At 36.2% G+C, this 22,727-nt stretch overlaps 1 protein-coding gene across 5 annotated transcripts in view; it reads right to left on the bottom strand.

Annotated features, from left to right (window-relative positions):
* The window catches only part of SPATA17 (spermatogenesis associated 17), a 197,907-nt gene that overhangs the window by 156,531 nt on the left and 18,649 nt on the right, over positions 1-22,727 (bottom strand). For 4 of the 5 annotated variants that reach the window (XR_006214212.1, XM_042976891.1, XM_042976890.1 and 1 more), the window contains exons 4-5: positions 13,544-13,594; positions 3,163-3,266 (exon numbers count right to left, since the gene is read on the bottom strand). Coding sequence is in view for 4 of the 5 variants with exons in the window: in XM_042976891.1 (XP_042832825.1) it covers positions 3,163-3,266; positions 13,544-13,594 (155 nt within the window). In the remaining variant the exon portion in view is untranslated. The remainder of the gene's footprint in view (positions 1-3,162; positions 3,267-13,543; positions 13,595-22,727) is intronic. The other variant, XM_042976892.1, reaches the window with a different exon arrangement.

Here is a 22,727-nt window from a genome sequence, read left to right as displayed (position 1 = left end):
GACAGGAAACAGGGTAGTATTTTTCCTTTTCAAACGCCATGCCATATGGTCACACAGTTCATCTAATATAGCAAAACCCTGATAACAATACCTGTAAATTATAACACGAGAAAGAAAATTATAACTAATCATACATACAAAAGTGAATATAAGTATCCTATATAAAATACTGATATAATTACTAATAAATCAAAAGAATAACAATGGCTTAGTTAAAGATATTCCTAGCACACAATGATGGTTTAATATGAGTATATCTCCTCTGTTCCTCCCAGTTCAACAGACAGCTCCGTATTCTTGTGCAGTGCCAGTCACATTCCTGACACACAGTAGTGAAGGTCCCAGTAAACAGATTTGGCCGTATTTGGTGCCTGGCCGTACGGCTGCTTTTAACTCTGGCAAAGTGGATACAGTTGCCATCAGCGACACCTTCACTGACCTCAACCTACATGATCTACCTGTTCCAGTATGAGTCCACCCATAGCAAATTCAGTGGCACAGCCAAGGCTGAGAATGAGAAACTTGTTATCAACGGAAAAAAGCCAATCTCTATCTTCCAGGAACAAGATCCTGCCAACATCAAATGGGGTGATGCTGGTGCTAAATACATCGTAGTGTCTATTACTACATAGTAGTGTCTTCATTACTATGGAGAAGAAGGCGGGGGCTTGAAGGGTGGAGCCAAGAGGGCCATTTTCTCTGCTGATGTCCCCATGTTTGTGATTGGCATGAACTACGATAAATATGTCAGCAACGCCTCCTGCACCACCAACCGTGTGACCCTCTGGCCAAGGTCATCCGTGGCACTGTGGAGTAATTCATGACCACAGTCTGAGCCATCACTGCCACCCAGGAGACTGTAGGTGGCCCCTCGGCCCCTCTGGGAAGCTGTGGTGTAATGGCCAAGGAGCCCTCCAGAACATTATCCTTGCTTCTATTGGGTCCGCCAAGATTGTGGGTAAGGTCATCCCGGAGCTGAATGGGAAGCCCACTGGCATGGCCTTCTGTGTCCTCACCCCGTAAGTGTCAGTCATGTATCTAACCTGTCGCCTGGAGAATGCAAATACAATGACACCAAGAAGGCATCCGAGGGCCCCCTCAAGGGCTTCCTGGGCTACAATGAGGACCAGGCTGTCTCCTGCAACTTTAACTGTCACACTCACTCTTCCACCTTTGACGCAGGGGCTGGCATTGCCCTCAGTGGAAACTCTGTTAAACTCATTTTCAGGTACAATGATGAATTTGGCTATAGCGACCCGATGGTGAACATTATGGTCCATAGGGCCTCCAAGGAACAAGAGTCCTCTGGACCAGAAGCCCCAGTGAGAGCATAAGAGGAAGAGAGAGACCTTCAAGTGCCGAGGAGTCTTTGCCCCAGCTCATTCCCCAGTACGTGACAATCTCTCACCCTCTGTGCTGTTTTCATCCCAGACCCCCTGAGGAAGAGGAAGGGCTTTGAGAGTCCTGCCATATCATGTAAATTACATCAATTAGTTACACTGTAACCGGCCAACAGTTTTATTTATTAAGAAAAATACACTTTATAACATGTCAAAAGGTCAGAAAGGAAAAACTTCATATATAATTATATTAGCAGATAATGCAAAAGCATTTGCTATATCCAGCTTTCTATTCTCACTTAAAAACTCAGAGAGGTAGAAAAAAGAGTAAGTCTGTAATATGGTAAAGAATATCAGACTAAAGCTAATTGTCAGCACTGATACACCAGATTCCTTGGTAACTAAAGATATACACAGTAAAACCAGGAAGAAAATAAGGATTAATGGAAATACTTGTCCAATAGGAAACACAGGGCTTTTCAAAACCCGCCTTTCGCTTATTTGTCTCTTTGAGGACCTTCTCCTACTCAGTGATGGGACTAAGGTGAAGTAAGAGAGGCCTTTCCAGTGTAAAATTTAAGGATGCCCTCTTGGTTGTACAAGTGCAGTGCTGGCATTTGCATGACCCTGCCAGTAAGCGCCTCTTCAGTTTTTGTGCCTTACGAGCCTTCCTTGTCTTATCTTAGTCCTAGCCCTGCTCGAATTCCCTCTCTTGCATATTCTGCCAGCTCTTTGCCCCCCTGACAGGCTCATGCCATCCATTTGCAGAGAACCAGCCCATCTCCAGGACTTTGGATTTCTTAAGCAAGAAATTAAATAGCAGTCTGCTGTGGTCCACATGTTTCTGAGTTTTCCAACTTCTCCAACTGACCAAATCCTATTGCAGCCCTCTCAAATCTTCTTCTTTTCCAAAGAAATCAACTTCACGAAGAGCCAACACTTAATCTCCAAAACCAGATCCTCTTATATATACAACTTATCCCAGTTTAAAAGTTGGAAAAATCAGTTTTCAGATATTTCTTAGAATATATATAGCTTTAGGGTCTCAGGCAAAATCTTATTTTAACAATTTATTGTGCCACTGTTCTCTCCAGTTCAAAGGATTTTAAGAGTGCAGTAAGATAACATAGGTGAAAAAAATTAAATACGTAAATGGCAACTGTTATTAGTTACTCTTTCCTTCTTTATCTAAACATATTATAAGCTTATGGTCACCTATATGTTATTAGAATGGAGCATATTATAAGAGGAAAAAACTATATTTGAAGTTATATGAAAACTTAGAGTTTTGGTAAAGTTGACTGAATAGTGTGTTACAATAGCTTTACTTTGCATAAATCTACAAAAAACATCATCCTATGACCTAAATCCAGGTGCTTTCTATGTGTTCAAAGAAGTAAAAGCTGACAGTAAAGCAGTCCATTTTAATTATGTTCCATGGTATTTCTCCTTTGAGAGGTTAATTTCTTGCTATTGAACATATTCCTCAAAATCCATGTGAGGCTTATCATACTTAAATGTTCATCTATGGAATCATTTTATAGACAAATCCATCTCAAAATGAGATAACTTTACTGAAACTATTTTTCATAGAACCAAGAAAGGCCTACTGTACACATAAATAATCTAATTTATAGTCAAGAGTACAATATATTTTAAAATATCAAAACAAATTTTTAAGATAAATAGAATCATATATCTCTCCCTTATTAATAAATTTGTACCTAAAATATCACTGAGTTCTAGTAAGTATTTCTAAGTATGGTAATGATCAATATCTGTTAAGTAACCTTTCTAAAATTTTCACTAGTAGACCACTCACCTAATTGCATCATTGGTCTCTGAAACAGCCTTCAGGTACTCCTTCAAATAAAAATAATTAAAGCAGTATTTCCGAATTCGATAGCCTCGCCATCGCTTCTGAATCTATTAAAGTAAACAAAAATACACCTGTGAACATTTTTAGTGAAAACATTAACCGGTCTTCAAAATCAAGGTAATGATGGATGATACCTCACATCAAATAAAGTCTTAGGCTTTTCCAGTAGCATAACAGTATATATAGTTGCAAATGTAAATTGTATTCATAGATCGAGAATTCATATTCATAAAATATTGAGAAACAGAACACACTTATAGGTTATTATATTTTAAAACATTTATAATTTTTCACAAACACTATATGTAAAATTAACTACGAACAATTAAACATTTGCTTTATCAATCTCTACCACTTCTATTTCCTGACCAAATGGATTGTTTAATTTTTCATAATCCACTGGCTTGAAGATCATATTTGGTCTCACTGAAATAAATTTTCACATGGTATTTTAAAATTTCCAAAATCTTTAAACAAAATTTTTTCTTATATCTTCACCATGACATTTTAATACTTTTTAAACAATGACAACAACTAACACTTATGGAGTTTTTATTATATGTGAGGCATTATTCTAAGAGTTTTACTTGTAGTTAGCTATTTAATCTTTAGAACACTCCTATGAGAAATACCTTATTTACAGATGAGGAAACTGCTAAAAAAGAGAAGTTATATAACTTCCCCATAATAACATAGCCATTGGTGATGGATCCAGGAATTACATTAGGACTTCAGAGCCCATTCTCTAAACCATTACCGTATAGAACTGGGAACAAAGTGAAATGCAATTTTCAATAAATGAATATTTCTGTTGAAAGTACCTAGGTTTTTTCACATGAGAGGAGTATATGGGGGCTCTGAGAGAACACACTTAAGTGGGCTACTCAATGTCTTATTATGCTCTAGTAATCATGAAAATCAGCCTCCTTACATTTATTCTTTGCTAATATAATCTCTATTAGAAAAACTCAAAGGAAAAAAAAATAGTGCATAATCTTATTTTTGTGGAACACACACACACACACACAAAACACCTCAACTTCATCAGAGGAGAGAGGAAGAAGAAATAGCAAAAAAAAAAAAAAAAAAAAAAAAAAAAGGAAAAATAATTACTTAACTTCATTCCCGAAAATTTTATGGCAGTTTACATGTACTTTTGAATTATTCAGATATTATGAGTGATTCTCTTTTTGGATATGAAGTCCTTCCAATGTTTTGCACAGTTAGCTAAACTAGGAACACACACCTTCTCTAAACATTTTTTTTTTTTTAATAGGAAAGGGTGCTTAATTTAGACATTCTACATTTGCCCATTGGGCTTTATCCCCCAGGCCTATGTTTTTTAAACTAAATATGTTGAGCTTAATTTTTTTTATATAATTTGAATGCAGGATCTATACAAATAAACGGGAAAAATGTTTTACTTGAATTCTGTATTTTTCTGTGTTTTAAAACATGGCCATTTAAAGGGTATTTTACAACCTGAAATACAGAAAACTGAAAATTCTGAAGAACTACTTTAGTTAACCTCCCAGTATGAGAATGACTAAAATAATCGAAAACATGCAAAACAGCTTATTAAGAACAATGAAACCAGAGATAATAATTCTAGGAAATAGAACCAAGTAGAATAGCAAGCTAGTGTAACAATGTTATAAAATGTGTCCTTCCAAATATTTTTCAAATGATCTTAGTTTAGATGTTCATGAAATAAGAAAAATCAATTTTCCAAAGTTATATACTAATTTTAGAAACTATCTCCCTCTAATTTGACCAAAATTATATCACAGCTGACAACAAAAGATGAGGAATTGATACAAACCACTTTCCTAATTAAAAAGAATAATCAATTGGAATATGTACAAGTATATAAATCATACATGCAAATAAGTGAATATTTTCCTGGCTCATCTAATTTAATCATTACAGTATCATTTTGAGGTGGAGATTATTATTAGCCTCATTTGATAGAAGAGGACATTGGTTCTTACGTTAAATAATTGCCTACAGTCATATAGCTAGTTGGATAGCTTCAAATATTTCACCATACTTTTATTGCATGTACAGTAATACTTGTATTAAAGAAGAGAACCATTTCAAACATAAGTACTGACACAAAATCCATCATCAGCAATAGAAGTGACTCAGGAAGAATGGGAAAATATTAGGATATCAAATAGTGTTAAGGGAGGAACTACTTATAACATGAAAACATCATTAAATTCTAAATAAAATAAGATTAAATGTGCCAGAAAACATAAAAGATGCATGCTGGAGCACTGAGAAGGAAAAAGGAAAGCTGCTGATTTCTGATTAGATCACACTAGAGTGGTGGGTACCCATTCTGAGAAAAGAAGTCTGAAAGGACGAAAGTAAAATCGAAGCAAAAAGCCACGCCAATAGGAAGGACACCTAAAGAGGCCAATGCCATGAGCTTCCTCCCACTTCAAAACAGGCAAACACTAGAAACAGTACCGAATACTTCCAGAGCGTCCACAGCTGCTGTGTTCTCAGGGGATTTTCTAATATCCAAACTCCTTAGACCTCTATTCCAAGGCAGACTAAAATTCTCTTTCAAGACAAATCCTTTTACTCACAATTGGATATTAAAGTAAATACTGAGCAAGAGATGGTTAAGTCATCCACATTAAAGTATAGTCAATCAATCTTTAAATGGCTTTGTTAGAGGTAGTAGGTAAAAGTTGAAACTGGGTGTTTGGCGAAGACACTGCCATCCGTGAAGCGAAGGATCTAAAATGTATTGACCTCATGAATGCACCAGGTATTATGTTAACTGCTCTAATTCTCATGATAACCTGGTGCATGAGGCATAATCTTCATGTTAAAACTGAAGAAACTCAGGTTAAGTAACTTGATCAAGTTCACCTAACCAGTGAAAAGAATAAATGGCAAAGCCAGGACGTAAACCCAGCTCTGTCCTACACAAAAGCCCAGGCTCTTTTCACTGAAATATCTTATGGATGTACTATATAAAAAGGAAAAGTATGCGTACATGTTCTTTCATTTAGAAGATACCAATTTCCTATATCGTAAAGAGCCCAGTTTAACAATCACTAACTGACATAAGATAGAATACTGTGGAGATTCTACTACCCTTTCTATTCCAGGAACAAATGACATCTTCAATTTTACCTAAATTTCCTGTTGATATCCTAGTACTAGCGAATAAACTTCTAATTAAAAAAAAAAAAAGTTCTTTGAGTAGGCAAGATGTTTTTCCATAACATTCCTTAGTTTCAAGGTGAATGGGTTATGACTTAAAAAAAAAAAAAAAAAGAATAAGATGAAAAGCTAGTATTCATGTCCTTCAAAGTAATTAGTAACTTTCAGAAGTGATTGGTATAAAACAATTATTGTCATTGATCAGCTCTGAATAGATAATTTTAAACAAAGTCATTGTGTGCTCAGCAGATTACAGCTTGTTAACGGGCAAGTTCTAAATGACCTCTTAAGCTAGTCAAATCAATGATGCATATTCCTCATTAAGTAACATCAAAATGTAAGTGGTTTTATAAATAATGTTTATTTTAAGCACTAAAACAAATGGCAAAACCTTGGTACACCAAAAGCCATCTGCTCATAGAAAAGATTTTCCCTCCATTGGTTTACTTTTATTCCTCAAAATTCATAGTAACTTTAATGTTACCAAAAGAGAAAAATCACAATGTCTTCTCACCTAAAATTAAAATGAAGACATGGAAAACAAAATTTCTGTTACTGATAATAACCTACCTAGTATTAATGCTCTAAATGTATATGAGAGCATACAAGTGGAACTCTTACTCATAATGATACTCTCATTTATTAGAATATCAACATTCTAGATTATACCATGAGAACAGAAAAAGTAGGTTTACTAAATTTTCAAAGGTGTTTAAAGAACAACAATATCCAAATTTCATACTCCGTGTTGATGCATTATCATGTCAAAAATATACATATATGAATGGAAATCTTAACTGGATATTTTTAACCAATAGAAGATTCTGGATAATCATTCCATCTGTAGTTTCTTCTCCTTAATATTGTTTCCCAACTCTGACTTTATACTCCTTGCTCTACAAATTTATTTAATCATTTCACAATGATATTGGTACTAGGAGTAGCAGGAGGGGAGAAGAGATATTCTTTTGCATGGTGATCCATCATTTAAATATCTGTCCATCATCAGGCAAAAGCTTGAGGTGGTCTGTATAATCCTTTTCCTCTTATTCCTTAGACTGACATTTTGGGATATCTTTCTCTGTGTGAATAAGACTGTGTGTTACTTATTTTGTATCCCTAGAGCCTAACGTAATGTCTAGTGTATAAGAGAACTTCAGTATTTTTTCCCTGAATTATTTTACCTATTTATCTCTATCCATCTAATCATGGAGTCAATATTCTAAACATATGTACTTTATAGTATTATAAATATGAAAATAAGATTATAAACGGTTTAGGAGATTGAAATGGATCTTTATATAGCTGGCACATATGTAACTATTTTTTAAGTAAAGCTACCATATCATTGTTTCTCACATTCTTACGTTTTAGACACAAGTGGGAAACGAAAGAAAACGGTTATTTGATGTTTCAAGCTAGATTAAGGTTTATAAATTAAAATTTGTATTATACAGATCCAGACCTGTAAGAAGAACCAATAACATTATGGTTACTTTGCAAATTGTTTGTTTTAAGTGATCTTTAATCTAGTGATCCTCCTGTTATTGTAGTCTTTTAATTTTCCTAAAGTGAGGATTTCTATCTGAACTAAAATGTTTTGGGGCACTAATTTCAAGAGAAATCATTTAAAATAACTGAAATAATAAAGGATCGGGCGAGACTCTCTGGGTTCCAGAAGAATATCATCACGTAAGTACATACGATTGATCAGTAACATGTATAAGGTTTCTAAGATAAAAGGAATTCTACTTGAAATAATTATATCTGTAGTTTTTTTAAAATTCTGTAAGATCTAAATTATTTCCATTTCTCATTCCTCACAGATTTTGGAAGTGAGAAGAAAGTCTGATGGACCATATTTTTTAAGAGATCTCTAAGATACTAAACATTAGCACTTCCTGAAATTTACATTCATCTGATACGGTGCCAGGTGTCCTAGGACAGACAAAGTGGACTCAAGATGTAGAAGATAACCCAATGGAGGCTTTCCACAAGACATTATAAGGAAAGCATAATTTTCAGAGAGTTCACCTTTGTTAACTTCCAAAATCTGTGACAGATTATACATCCTCATTATGTTTAGTTTACCAAACACCAATATATTCTAAGAGTTCATGTATAGAGAGATTAGCAGTTGAAAACAGCAGTCCTGAGTTACGATGGAGGACGAATTCTGACGCTAGAAGACCAGTGTGTAAAGGCCACAGCCGGAATATCCTTTTACAAGGAGAGGTCTGTCATCCTCAGCCATCCAATTCTGCCTGCAAGGGGAAGCATATGACACTCAACCTGGTCTCCTACTTATTGCCACCGAGTTTAGAATTCCCTGAGTAAAATGTACTACCGGTAAGATGCTCATGAATTGTGAGGACCAGGGGATCAGTTTATCAAGAAAATCAGAGTGTGAGTAATAAAGTTTCCACAAGAGCTCAGTCTGGGGTACACATAGTTGTTCTCATCCGGACTGAGCAAAGGAGAAGACTAGCAGTGAAGGCAAGAGTACAAAAGATCACAAGTAACACAAATGTGAGTAGCAGATCTCTTGGGTTCAATTCCTAACACTATCACTTATGAGCTGTGGGACCTTGGGCAAGATAACTTTCTGTGATTCTATTTCCTCAGCTTTCATATTGGAATCATGATACCCACCTGTAAGAGTTGGTTGGGAGTATTACAGAGAAGGGTTAAAATATTTAAAATACTTAGACTGGTGCCTGGAAGGCAGTAATGGCTATGTAACTGCTAACTCATTGTTATTATTTACTAACGGTTCTGACTCACCAAGAGAAAACGTGGTATTGTAATCCTTTTCTTGCCTGGCCTCAGAGACATATAGCTCCCACCTGCAATCAGTTTGACTAAGGTATACTCAGACACCTGCCAGCTATTTGTGTCCACACACACACTCAGGTAGTAAGCACGAGAATCTGGAGTCATTCTATTGGGGCAATAGGAGCCTCAAAGACAAGGTTGAGGCCGACTATATTCAGCTGAGTCGCTAAGCCCAGTGTTGGGTGAACCTGAGGTGACACCCAGTTAGAAGCTTACTGGCATCAGAAATGGAGGGTCAGTTCTACGCCAGGCTGTAAAAAGATACACAATTGTATATCTAAATGGGATACGGGGAGAAATGAGTTTAGCAACTGAATCAGTTCATGACATTTGTGTAAGATACTAAAAGCTGTTCAAAAAGAGAGAACTAAAAAAAAAAAAAAAAAAAAGTGGAGGCCAAATTTAGAGGAGATCTACAATGAAACAGCCAAAATGCTGGAGGAAAAGCAGAACCCTAATCTGGAGTAAAGTCGAATTAAAGACCAAAAGGCAATAAAATGTCCCATAGAGAAATGGGAGGAATAAGGCCCCAAGAGCTAATATAAAAATTTATTGAGCAATTTATTGCTGTATTAATTGTCTGTCACTGGCCTAGCAGCATATCGTAACGGATTTTGAAAAGGCATACTGTGGGTTTTGACAGTAGCTTATATCATAGCAAACCTCCTTCAAACCTGTACATGTTATGATACTTTCGAAAGGTCCTAAAGTTCATGAGATATTCCATTCATGTGAGAATTGCACTAACCAAATATCACCTTACCACATCCAATCTATCTCTACCACATAACCCCATCAGATTCTCAAAAAGGTCTGATCCCCCAGCAAAGGCTTAGATCCCCCAGCAAAGGCTTAAGTAATTTCCAACAAAGACACTGAGGGGCTTAAACAAAAAGTATTTAAAACAAATGACTTTTTAACTCCTTGTTTAGAAAAGAATGGGCCAACATTCATGATTTATTCAGGGACATTTATTTAACCACCTACTATAAGCCAGGTACTGTAGATACAAAGACTAAGAAGATAGGATCTGGGCCCCAAGGGACTTACAGTGTGTGGGGGGTGGATACAGGCATGTAAATTAGTAAGGATAATAAAATGTTACAGGTTCTATAACAGAAGTATGTCGATGGTAAAAGAGGACATAAAAAGAGAGAGTGATCAATTCTACATGGGTAGGGGGATCATAAAGTCTTTAGAGAGAAGGTGACCCTTTAAAAAATAAATGCAGCAAATCAGGAGGTGAATACCTATTATATTTAAAAAATCACATACATATAATTTATTCTTCATTATAAAAAAAGTGACCTCTACATAGGAATGGATAGGCTAAAAGCATACTTTTACAATCCCTCTCTTTTCAGGAATGCTCCACTAGCCTCTTTGGCAATTGATGATAATTTATTTGTCATGCTAGGAGTCAACAGTCAAACATATAATTTGTAATTGGCTCAGTATATAAGGCAAATTAAGACAAAAGTTTTATTTTCTATTGTATGTGAAAATCCTATTCACGATTTGAGTGCACATGTATCTGTCTGAATATTATTCCCGTATACATTTTGGTAGTTATCTATCACTCTTAGAAATTCTTCCTCCTGGACATGAACAGCCATCCATATTTAAATCACTTAAGGGACAGTTATTTTGAACAAGGTTACTTGGTAGCCGATGAACTGAAAAGGTAGAGGTGTGAGTATTAGAAGGAAAACTTCAGCTAGAGGTATCCAGCCTTCTGATGTGCACAGCATGAAGGGATGTGGACCACACGCTGATCTCTTCAGCCATTCACTCTTGCAGAAAGTAAAGTCTTCTGAGCCCCATCTTGCAAAAATTCACTCCTTACAAATAAATTCAGTTCTGGTCACTGTGATCAACCAGTGCTAAAATTTCATCTTTGTTAGGCAATCATTTTGGCCTCCATGCAAGTAAGCCCCTCTCCTGACTCCTCATCTTAGGAACATGAAGTAAGTACCCAGTCTGTTACTAAGTCAACTCATCCAAACCTCTGAAGGCAGTCTTTGAACATCTTCCTAAGAGAAGTGTCTTTATTATAAATTCCCACAGTAGTGTTTACATCCTCCACATGGCTCACAAACACTCCTATGCATCTTTAGTCGATCAGCTCAAGTTTTCCTCTGCCTCACTTTAATGGCCACTGCATCACACCTCTACTCTTCTCTCCTGAAATGTATCAAATAAAAAATAAACCCAGACATAGCAAGAGAGACTTTATTTGAAAGAATCATTGCAAGGAAGAGGGAGTATTGTGATCACCACCATAGATGGATTGGACTACTGCCAGAGGGAGAGCACTTTGACCATAAGATCTGCAAGTATGTCAAGAATTCGGCACAAATAGTTTTTCTTTTACAGGAAGATATAAACGAGGCTAGAAAGAACCTGATATGCAGAAGTGGGATGAAAGGGTGGCATAATTGTACAGTAGATCAGAGAATGTTTTACTGGGAAGCCAGCCTATTCTCAGGAGGAGGTATTCTATGCTGGCTAAAGTTCAGGGGGAAGGAGAGAACCTTAATCACAGTTTGGTTAATAAACATGTTTTTCCAATTGATCAATGGGGACAAGCAGTTCTGCTAATCATTTGTGAGGTAAAGAATGGAAACTTGGGAAGGTGGGCACTGGCCGTGTCATAGATAAACAAAGGGCATATCTGTGCCTCTTATATAAGTCATGTGGTGAAGGGTAAATTTTTTGTTTTTTCTTTTTGCAGTAAGCTGTTTCCAGAACCCAAAGGGTGGGGGGTTTTTAAAACTTTGTTGTTTTCCATGATCCCAGGACTCAGGTAAAGTTCAACATTGTCGATTGACATTAATCAAAGACAAGTTGACATTGGGCGATGCTACTAGGAAATGAAGGTTTTAGTATGATGTTGGAGTAAGTCAAAAACTCTGTGTTCCAAGTGTTACCTAGATACTTCTAATCTAGGTAAACAGAATCATGATTCAAGCCAGATAAGAATTCAATAAGAAGACTGGGGGCTAAATAACAACAGAATGCATTTTTCTAACTCTGTCTTCTGGTGCTCTTTCTCTCTCCCCTGGTGACCTAGGGAGGCATCTAAGTCTTAGGTCATCAACTGCTTTACCGTAACGGTCATCTGTTGGTTTTTACTTTGCAGACACGTCCGACACAAAGTAAGCAGCAAAGGAAGAACCTAACAGTGTTGAAGGCACAGATGTTAGGTCTTTGGCAGAGCTATGCAGAGAATCAAAATCTCCTAAATTCCCAGATTCAAGCATTCCCATTAAAAGAGGAGAACCAAATTCTTTTCCTATAGTAATACATTAACAAAGGTAAAAATAGCCCACTGCAGCTATAGTCTCTACCTCTGGTTCAGGAAAAGAAGCAAAAAGACCTATTTCTTCCTTTTCCTTTTTCCCCTAGACCGCAAAGAACAGAAAGGTGAACAGACTGAACGTGCAGACTGTCCCTGGGCCAGGCTCTGTGCACACCCATACCTGTAGAGGAAAGACCCCTTCCCAAAACAGTATAAATCATCAAAGTAATGTTAATTCACCTGCCATAGTTCAGCACAGGACAGTCAGAAGGTATTTTACTACCTTGCCTCATCCAAAATAAAGGACATTATTAGCAGAAGAACTCATAGGTCAATGAAAGAGAATATAGTAAGGCAACATAAGTTTTAAGAACATTAATGAAATTCACCAAAGTAATTCCTCCATTTATAATAGCGCCACAATTAAGCTATTACCATACTGTCTGAGACAAGAGAGATAATACATTTGTTGGGCTCACTCCCAAAATCTGGGCAGAAACCAAGCCAGCCTCATAATCACTAAGTTCAGCTTCCCATTAGGAAAATAACACGTAAAAATGAACACGGAGATGATAGAAATAAAACTTCGAAGGTGGAAACTGACTTTATTACTGTTAAATCATATAAATAATTTCTAATTGATTTGTATTGGGCCGGCATCTTATATTCCAGAACCATGTTCAACTATTTATCACAATATTCTATACGACATATGGAAACTAATACATTGCTTCATTAATATTTACGGTCTTTCTCTAGTTATGGCTCAGAGATATTTAACATTCTAAAACATAAGCACTGATAATTACATGTTTTACATTTTACTCTAATTTTTAACACTGCCAAGATTATTTAGTATAACTAACTTTTTAACTATGTACTCTTTTCTCTCTAACCATTAGCATATCAATCAAATTTGCATTATTCTGGTTTGCTCGTTTTATTAAAAGCGAACTCAGGGCACAATTGACTTTTCATTTGTTTAACAAGTGAAGAAATATTTACCCTGACAGCCATTGCGTTGTAGAGATTCATCTTCATAGTACAAAATTCTAACTGTGAATCAAGAAAAAAAAAAGATGGCATATATTCCAGTTACACAAAGACAGTGCAGCCTATTTTTACATATAAAAGATAAGAATCTTTATACATAATACATAATAAGAGTTCTAGGCTTAGAAAAATGAAATCAAACTTTGTATTGAAGAGATAGGCTTCCTAATACATAATGCAGGCTTAACCAGAAAAATCTATGGTAGTCAAACTAGGAGCTAATGGAGATATATGATCATAAAATGCTCTCCGCTGAGTTTGATAATCAATGGTGCTCTACTGAGAATAGAATAACAAAGCAGAAATATTCACAAGTGCTGGTGACACGTAGTATTGTATGATTTATTCACTGGGGTTCTTTTAGCCAAAACTCACAGAAACATAAAAGGAATTCATATTTCAAGACGTCTGGTTTAATGAAAAATTCAAAGAAATGCTGTCTTCAGTCGAAATCGTTCAAGGATATGGATGCAGTGATGGAGCAAAATTGTGCCTTCCAACCATCTGTACAAAATGTTATGTACTTAGCTGCCTCCTGAGTAATCCTTGGGAATTTTGTTTCATTTAATATTCATTTTAACACCATAAAATCATAAATACAATGATATCATGTTACAGCAAATCCCCTGATATAGCAAAGACTTCCTGAGGTCTTGGTTTCTTTCTAGTATAGACACATTTGTCTATTAATAAACAAATCTCTGTTACACTCCATAATCGTGTAGCAATATGGCTTATTTCAATGAAAACATTGCTTTAAATGAAGTTTCTGTGTCTGTTATATCTTTCAGTCAAAAATATAGAATTAACATAATTCATGACAGTACAATAAACAGTAAGGGCAATGAAATATATATTTTTAACACAAAATATTACTAGATCCATTCTTATTCAATCAAAATGCATTGACTGATAGAACTTGAGCTCAGGTAATAGGTGTTATGTTTAGGTAAAAATCAGAGATAAGTGCCTTAACCACTTATATAGGGGTTTTCGTCCCTGCAACACACAAAAATTCATACAAAGGTTTTCACTGTAATTAGTATTGTTTGAATTGCCTGGTCTGATCCAAAGCAAATTGTCTGTGGAGAGCAGCAGGCCTGGATTATTTATCAACAGTCTGAGCAATTAAGAACCAGTTGGCTGCAATATGTTATTTACAAATGAACACAATGATGTTGCTTTACTTTAAATTCTCTTTCTTCATCAGAGCAAGCAAGGCATAATTCTTGGTGTTGGAGGTGAATTTAAAAGATTTACTTTAATACCATATTTCCTCAAGTCACATCGAGGCAGATGAAACCACTAAATGTTTTATTACAGAAGAAACATTAAAATTTACATTTTTGAGAAAGTGTGGGTTCAGAAAAAGGTAGTGTTTCTCAGCTTTATTACTCGGCTGTTCAGTTAGCGACACGGAGTGTGTGTGAGCTCTCCAGCTACAGAAGCGAGTTCAGTCCCGGATGTTGCTTTTACCAGCTGTGTGGCTCTGAACGAGTTCCTTCAAGTCTGCCGGTCGTGGCTCCCAGGCTCACAAAATGGAACAGTACATACTCCACAGAGTTCGGTGAAGATTAAAATGAGATAAAATATTTACGGTGCTTAGGACACAGTTGATGATAATTAGAGAAGGGATTTTCACTGGTGCTACTACACATTTTGTAGCAAAAAGTACGTAATTTAACAATAAGTAAAATTCCTAAAGTAAGAAGTTAAATTTTATTCTGAACAAAGAGAAAAAAACAGAGCTAGCTTTTTAGTGTAAGCATTCTGAATTTGATAGTTAAAAGGTGGAACACCACTTTGATTCCCATGCACCATTCTCATTTGAACCACTAACTGATATTAAATGTATTTGCTTTGGAAAGTAACAAAAATAATACATGTGCGAAAAGTAGAGCATGATCTCGATTATAAGAGGTACCAAGGATAGTCAAACCCACGGAGACAGGAGAATAGCAGTTACCAGCGGTTAAAGAGAGCAGGGAGCTATTGCTAAATGGGTACAGAGTTTCCAGTTGAAATGAAGGAACGATTTTGGAGATGGGTGGTGATGATAGTTGCATAAAACATGTAAATATACCTAATACCACTAAATAATAAATAATAGTACAGTTAAAAATGGTAAAAATAGTAAATGTCATGCTATGTGCATTTTACCACAATTAAAAAAAAAAAACACTAACAAGGGGCGCCTGGATGGCTCAGTCGGTTGGGTACCCGACTTCAGCTCAGGTCATGATCTCGCGGCTGGCAGGTTTGAGCCCCGCGTCGGGCTCTGTGCTGGCCGCTAGGAGTCTGAAGCCTGCTTCTGATTCTGTCTCCCTCTCTCTCTCTGCCCCTCCGCCGTTCGTGCTCTGTCTCTCTCAAAAATAAACATTAAGGGGCGCCTGGGTGGCTCAGTCGGTTAAGCGTCCGACTTCAGCTCAGGTCACGATCTCACGGTCCATGAATTCGAGCCCCGCGTCAGGCCCTGGGCTGATGGCTCAGAGCCTGGAGGCTGCTTCGGATTCTGTGTCTCCCTCTCTCTCTGCCCCTCCCCCGTTCATGCTCTGTCTCTCTCTGTCTCAAAAATAAATAAACGTTAAAAAAAAATCTTTAAAAAAAAAAATAAATAAGCATTAAAAAAAAGGTTAAAAAAATAAAATAAAAAACACTAACAAAATACATTGGTGGAGGTGAATTGTTCATTTCCATGAGCTATCTATGAGACACAGACACTTTAAAACTTTGTAAAATTTATTTCATCTAAGTCTTTTTATTTCCATTCTGAGCAATGATGACTGTTTGTTATACTAGTGTTTGTTCTTTGGATTACATGAAGTAGTTAAAATATAAACATACCAAAGGCCTTGTTCCTAATATTATTTTTTAGAATTGTTCTAGAAATTTGTTTTTTTCCATTCCATGAAATTGCATAAGCAAAGAGTATCCTAGCCACTAAATATTAATAACATATCCAAGAATGACAAGCTACTGTAATTTCTCAGCAGACAAAAGTCTTAAAATTTTTCTTACTATTTATTAATTTCCCATTTTATCATTAAGGTACAAGTCTACTAAGACTGGGCTGAAAATCAGGCATAAATGGTGTTAGTTCCTTGTAATGAAAATATGATGTTCAATTTTAGAGGTTTCCCCAAATGTTTGTTGAAGAAACAAAGGAAGGGAAAGTGGGAGGGGGGAAAGAAAGAGAGAAAGAAGGCTAAACAGAATTGATATGTTGCATTTATAACAGAGCAAGAAGAATTTCTGGGATAAAAACAGCATTTCAACACTAAATCAACTATTTGTTAGCTGTATGGCCTTTGCCATGTGATCCAGCTCAGTTTTTAGAAGGCTTCTGAAAGAAAAAAAAAATTTTTTGGAGGATGTATCCTTTTTAAAAACACAATTTTCTGAGCGGTTAATATCCATGTGAATCTTTTGGACAGGGCTGCTATTCAGTGGGATTGGATCATAATTACCGATGGAGCATGTTTCATATTTTGGGTTTCTCTCTTTATTTCTTTTTTCTATCAGGTGAATTACAATGGGAGGGTGATTGGGGACAAATGAGAACCACTCTCTTAGAGGTCAAGTGATATTCAAACCTCACCACAATCAGGTCCCAATTTTTTCCCCCAATTATCTCTCACCACTCCATTCCTTTAAAGCTCATTCTGATCCAATTACTATTTTCATTTCTTCACCTCCATGCCCATAGTAGTCCCCTTGCCCAAAATGTCTTATCATTCTTTGCTAGCTGTCCAAATCCTCTCTCACCTGTTTTTCTTGCAAGCATTTATAGGACAAACTATCTTTTCTCGCCCACTCCAAGTGCCATCAACTGGAGGAAGCTGGCGTTCTCCTAGTTCCAAAGCATACTTTCACAAACCAGTAAAAAGGACTCCTTTAAAAAGGACAGCAACAGGGGTGCCTGATTGGCTCAGTTGGTTGAGCATCTGACTCTTGATTTCAGCTCAGGTCATGGTGTCAGGATCATGGGATTGAGCCCTGTGTAGGACTCCATACTTAGGATTCTCTGTCTCTCTCCTTCTGCTCCTTTCCCCTGCTCATGCTTTCTCTCTCTCTCTCAGAAATAATTTCTTTTTAAATGGGCAACAACAACAACAAAAACCAAAAGAACAAGAAACCTTACATCTTAATCTCAAGCTTTCCACGTTTATACCCTCTATTCCTTTCTAGTGTTGTCATCCCTCAGGTCTCAGATTACTTATCCTCCATCCTTCCTCCTCCTCACCTCTCCCTGACTTACTCCAATCATCTGCTCTAAAGATTCTGACACCAAGTAATGGTCTCACCCTTCATCACAACTCCTGCCATTATCTCAAGACTTTTCAAATTCATGTGGACAGCACACTGAATTACAAAATCCCACAACTGCCTGTTTTTTCAGTCCCAATGACCAACACTTCAGTGTACCTTACATTCCTCTAACCTTGTTCCAGACCTTGTGAACTAGAAGTGTTCCCCTCTTAAGTCTTAAACTCTTAATGCCAATTCCTCTCCTTCAACTCCAGTGGCTTAATTTCTCTTAAAGGTTCTTCCACCTTGATCTGTATAGATCTAGAACAGATATTTCTTGTTCCCCATTTTTAAGTTCCTCATTCACATATTTTTATATACAATGGCTATGTGGTATTTTGCTATATGGAATATACCACAAATTATTTCATATTTCCTTTATTGTTGAGTATTTAGGTTGAAAACCAAAAAAAAAAAAAAAAAAGATGAGTTTCAAGGGAGAAATGGTTAATCATTTTCAAAAGCAGAACACTTTAAAAATTTTTTTTCTTAAGTTTTTTATTTCAATTCCAGTATAGATGACACGTACTTATATTAGTTTCGTGTGTACACTATATTGATTAAACAATTCTATACATAACTCAGTGCTCACCAAGACAAGTGCACTCCTCAATCCCCTTCGCCTATTTCAATCATCCCCCTACCCACCTCCCCTCTGGTAACTATCAGTTTGTTCTCTATACTTAAGTCTGTTTCTTGGTTTGTTTCTCTCTCTCTTTTTTTCCCCTTTTCTCATCAAAAGCAGAATACCTAAAACAATACATGTTTGTAATAATTTTGAGTAATACATCTATATAAACTTGACCAGATCAACTGGCTTTATTTGTTCGACTAGGCAGTACAAAGGAAAAATTTGCCTTAAAGTGATGACAATGGAACTTTTAGAAGCTATGCACATATGGATAACAGATCTGATGAGCCTGAGCCTTTGTTATTTTCCACATCAGTGCCATCCTCATTTCATAATTTTGAGTATAATCATTAAAATGATTTATTACCAAATAATCATGAGTATTTTGTGCATATGCTTTGCCTTGTTTGTTGGCAACTGATACCAATCTGTTCATTATCAACAGCTGATTTTTAAAATACCCTTTCTTTTTACACACACACACACACACACACACACACACATTAAAAGCCAATTATACTATTTCTCACAGTTATTATTAATATAATCTTTAAAAGCAGGGGAACCAAATCTAAATTAATTTCATAATTATGAAAACATATTAAGAAAGTTTTAAGTTAATATCTGGAGGTCAGAAACTTAAGTTATCTAGCCTTTGATATTTATCTAAAATGCAAGACCTTGAAGGGAAAAAATATGTTTCAGTTTTTTGCTCTGACACTAATGGGTGATAAATGTTGCCTTATTAACTTACCACTTATTTGGAAGTCCTCTACAGAAATTCATAAAAAGAGTTGGTAACTATCAAAGAAACATTTATTCATCTAATTAAGAGAAATAAAAATGTCTGTAGAAGTAACTGTGTCAATCTCATTAGTTTTTAAAACAGTGACCAATATTTTATATATTTTTACTATCCATTAAAAAAAAAACCCTGCTGGTATTTATCATGACAACATATAATGGAATTTTATAGTAGATGGCATCTTTTGTCCCACTTAAAGTTAATAAAATTTCTTTCCATTGTTACTCCTTCAACTATTAACCTAATACGAAAACTTTGTAAGAAGCAGTAAAATGGTAAGCATTATATAAATATTGTGAGCTGTGATTTTCAGCAATATAGAAAATGACTTTTATAATTTGAGGAATAATCTATTTTTTAATAGTGTTTAGTAAATTAAATGGTCCTACCATAGGCTATTCACACTTCAGCACAAAGTTTTAATTAAATTCTGTTAATGTGGTTGCCATACATGTTATTCACTGAATGATCTCAACTGAGCTGTTTAGGACTATAGTTATTTATTTATTTATTTATAATGCATATAGAATTAATCATGTACATTAGGGTAGTGTTTCTACTTACTGCTCTCCGAGTGGTGAGAAAAAATAGTGCATTTGATATTAAACATAAAGTAAACTATGTAATGATAAAATGTAAAAAAAAAAGAAAGAAAAGAAAATTTAAAAGGATATCAAGATGCATACAACTATCCTATAGAGGTTATAGTGATGAATTCACTCAGGTAACACTCAAAATGCTAGTGCTTGAAATGACATGGATGAAAAAATATTTCAACATTTCTCAGGTACTTATCACCAAAGAACGACTGTTTTCACCTCACCACTTAGGAAATAAAGCAGAGTGGTTGAAAACAAGAAAGGTCCCGTAACAGTAGGACTCTCTTGAGTTTCCAACAGGAAGAGCAGGCTGCTCAGCAGGTGTGGAAATGCATTATGCACAGAGCACACACACTACACTAGATAACCATCAAATTGTTGTTATTAAAAAAGAAGAATCAGAGCATATCCTCACTAACAGGAAAAGATGTTTAAGGTTGTAAATCAACAATCCGGGACCCCTAGGATGGACAAATTTGGTTTATGTTGCCAGACACAGAAGCCTGGAAGTCAGCAGGAAGGCCAGAAATGGAGGTTGAGAAAAAAAGAAACAAAAACAATACTCATCAACGAAGCAAGAGCCAAATCACAAAAGATAATTGGAAATGATCTATTATCCTGACTTAATGAGGGCACTGTGGTAGAGAACCCATGATACTTTAGGACTAGATAAGCTAGCTGGTGTCACTATGAAAATTATTTAAAAGCTGGATAGAAATCTTTTAGTTCATAGAATTTTGAGGGAAGCTGTCTAGAACTACTGAACCTATCTAAGGAGATCCTAGGACCTCTCTCTTTTCTCAGTTCACTTTCTGTTTGACTTCTGCCACATCTGAGACTGTTGACAATGCCAAATTTTCATCAGTTCTCTCCTCTGCTTTCTGTGACCTTGTGTCTCTGCTTTTCTAGTTATTATCTGTCTATACCCTTTCCTCTGCCTAAATCCTCCCTAATGCATTCCACAAGCCTCAATTCTTGGTCCTCTGCTCTACTCTTAAGATATTTTTCTCCTTCAGGTAGAGAATCCTGTCATCTTGCAATGATGGCTCTAAAATCTTTATCTCCAGCTCTGACTCTTAATCTAAACTCCCATGCAATAGTTCACTTTAATAAGCATTTGTTGAGTGTTAATTATTATATGCCAGACACTCTGCAGAGACGGCAAAATCGCCTTACAAGATATCACCACATGGAGGTGTCCTAACATCATCACAAACTCAAAAAGCTCAAAACATCTTTTTGTAAGCTTCACTGAGTGCCCCATTCAGAATGTTTCTTATAAACATGCATGCTTTTGTTATCATTATAACCATTAATCAGCTTTGCTGAGATAAAAATGCAGCTATCTCGGTAGCTTACAAAACAAAACATTTCTCACTTACATTAACTGTCGACTAGGGTTCCCTGTAGTTACGTGGGCTCTACATTTCTTCATCTTAACCCCAAGGATGAAGGAGCAGCCCAAGATGGACATGGGCCTATCTTGTGTCAGAAGGAAAGAGGGAGAAAGCCTCTTAAAATGTCACCTTGAGTGTGGCATGTCCCATCTGCTTAAAGCACCTGGCCTAGTCCAAAATCAATGAGATGGGAAAGAATCATTCTTTTATGAAGAAGAGGGTAGTGAATAGTTTTGGCCCATATTGATACTAATCATCAGTTACGTTGACCATAAGCAAGACTCATCCAACATAAATTCCCTGTGAATCATTTAGTTAGCAAACATTTCTATAGGCTTTCTATGTGACATTGACTGTGATAAGTTTAAGATGCAGTAAACTGAAAAGTCACCACTATTCAGTTCTCAGTCAAATAAGAGATGTAAATAAGCAAATGTATCACAGTGGGACAAATGCCTACAGGAACAAAGCTAGGAAGACACACCTGATATCTCCTGTCTCCCACCATTGTACACGCAGCTTCAGGAGAGTAGGGAGGTTAATCTTTAAGTAAAGTCTAGAACAGGAAGTAGGGATTTGTAGCAATGGGAGCGAAGTCAAAGTGCAAAAGGGCATTCCGGCAGGATAAAAGGCATTTACAAAAAAATCTGTAGGACACTGCATGTTTTGGCCATGTGATTTGGCAATGATTTAATGGCAATTGATTTGGCAATCATTTGGCAATGATTTAATGTGTCCCGGTATATTTTACACAGGTGCATATGTTTTATACAGGTGAGATCAGAGAAGAAGAAACCGGGACACCATGAAACACCTGACATGTCAAATGAAAGAGTGAGAACTCCATACTGTAGGCTATGGCAAGAAGGAATGTCCACATGGGAGCAAAATGATGACATTTAGGCTGAAATCAAGAGACTTTTATGAGGGGAAATGGAGGGTGTTTGATGGCTGATAGGAGATAAAGGGTAGGGAGAAGGAGGTAGTGGGGAGTCTGGGATTACTGGATTTTTGGTTGAATGGTTGTACCGTTTATCTGAATAAAGGAATACGTAAGGAGGGGCAGGTTTGGGGTATCTGAGGGACATGCAGAGAAAATCCTTAAGGGGTTAGCATGTGGATCTATACATATCAGGAACTAAGAACTTTAGGTGAATCATTTAATCTTCCTGAGTCTCCATTTTGTGATCAATAAAATGAAGATAACACGTGTACTTTCTACTTGACAGATTATTGCTGGAAAATATGAAATATTGGATATAAAGAATTTTTAAATGAGAAATTCCTTTTCAAATGTAGGAAATTATAAAAGTCACATTCAACTCCTGACCAACCTTCTTCAACTCCCCAAACTCTCTGAGCTCCACCCCTCCTGTCTCCCATTACAACGTGCTCA

Source organism: Panthera tigris, chromosome F3 (assembly GCF_018350195.1).
Source record: "Panthera tigris isolate Pti1 chromosome F3, P.tigris_Pti1_mat1.1, whole genome shotgun sequence".
NCBI classification, from domain to species: domain Eukaryota; kingdom Metazoa; phylum Chordata; class Mammalia; order Carnivora; family Felidae; genus Panthera; species Panthera tigris.
This window is presented reverse-complemented; position numbering and strand designations above follow the sequence as displayed.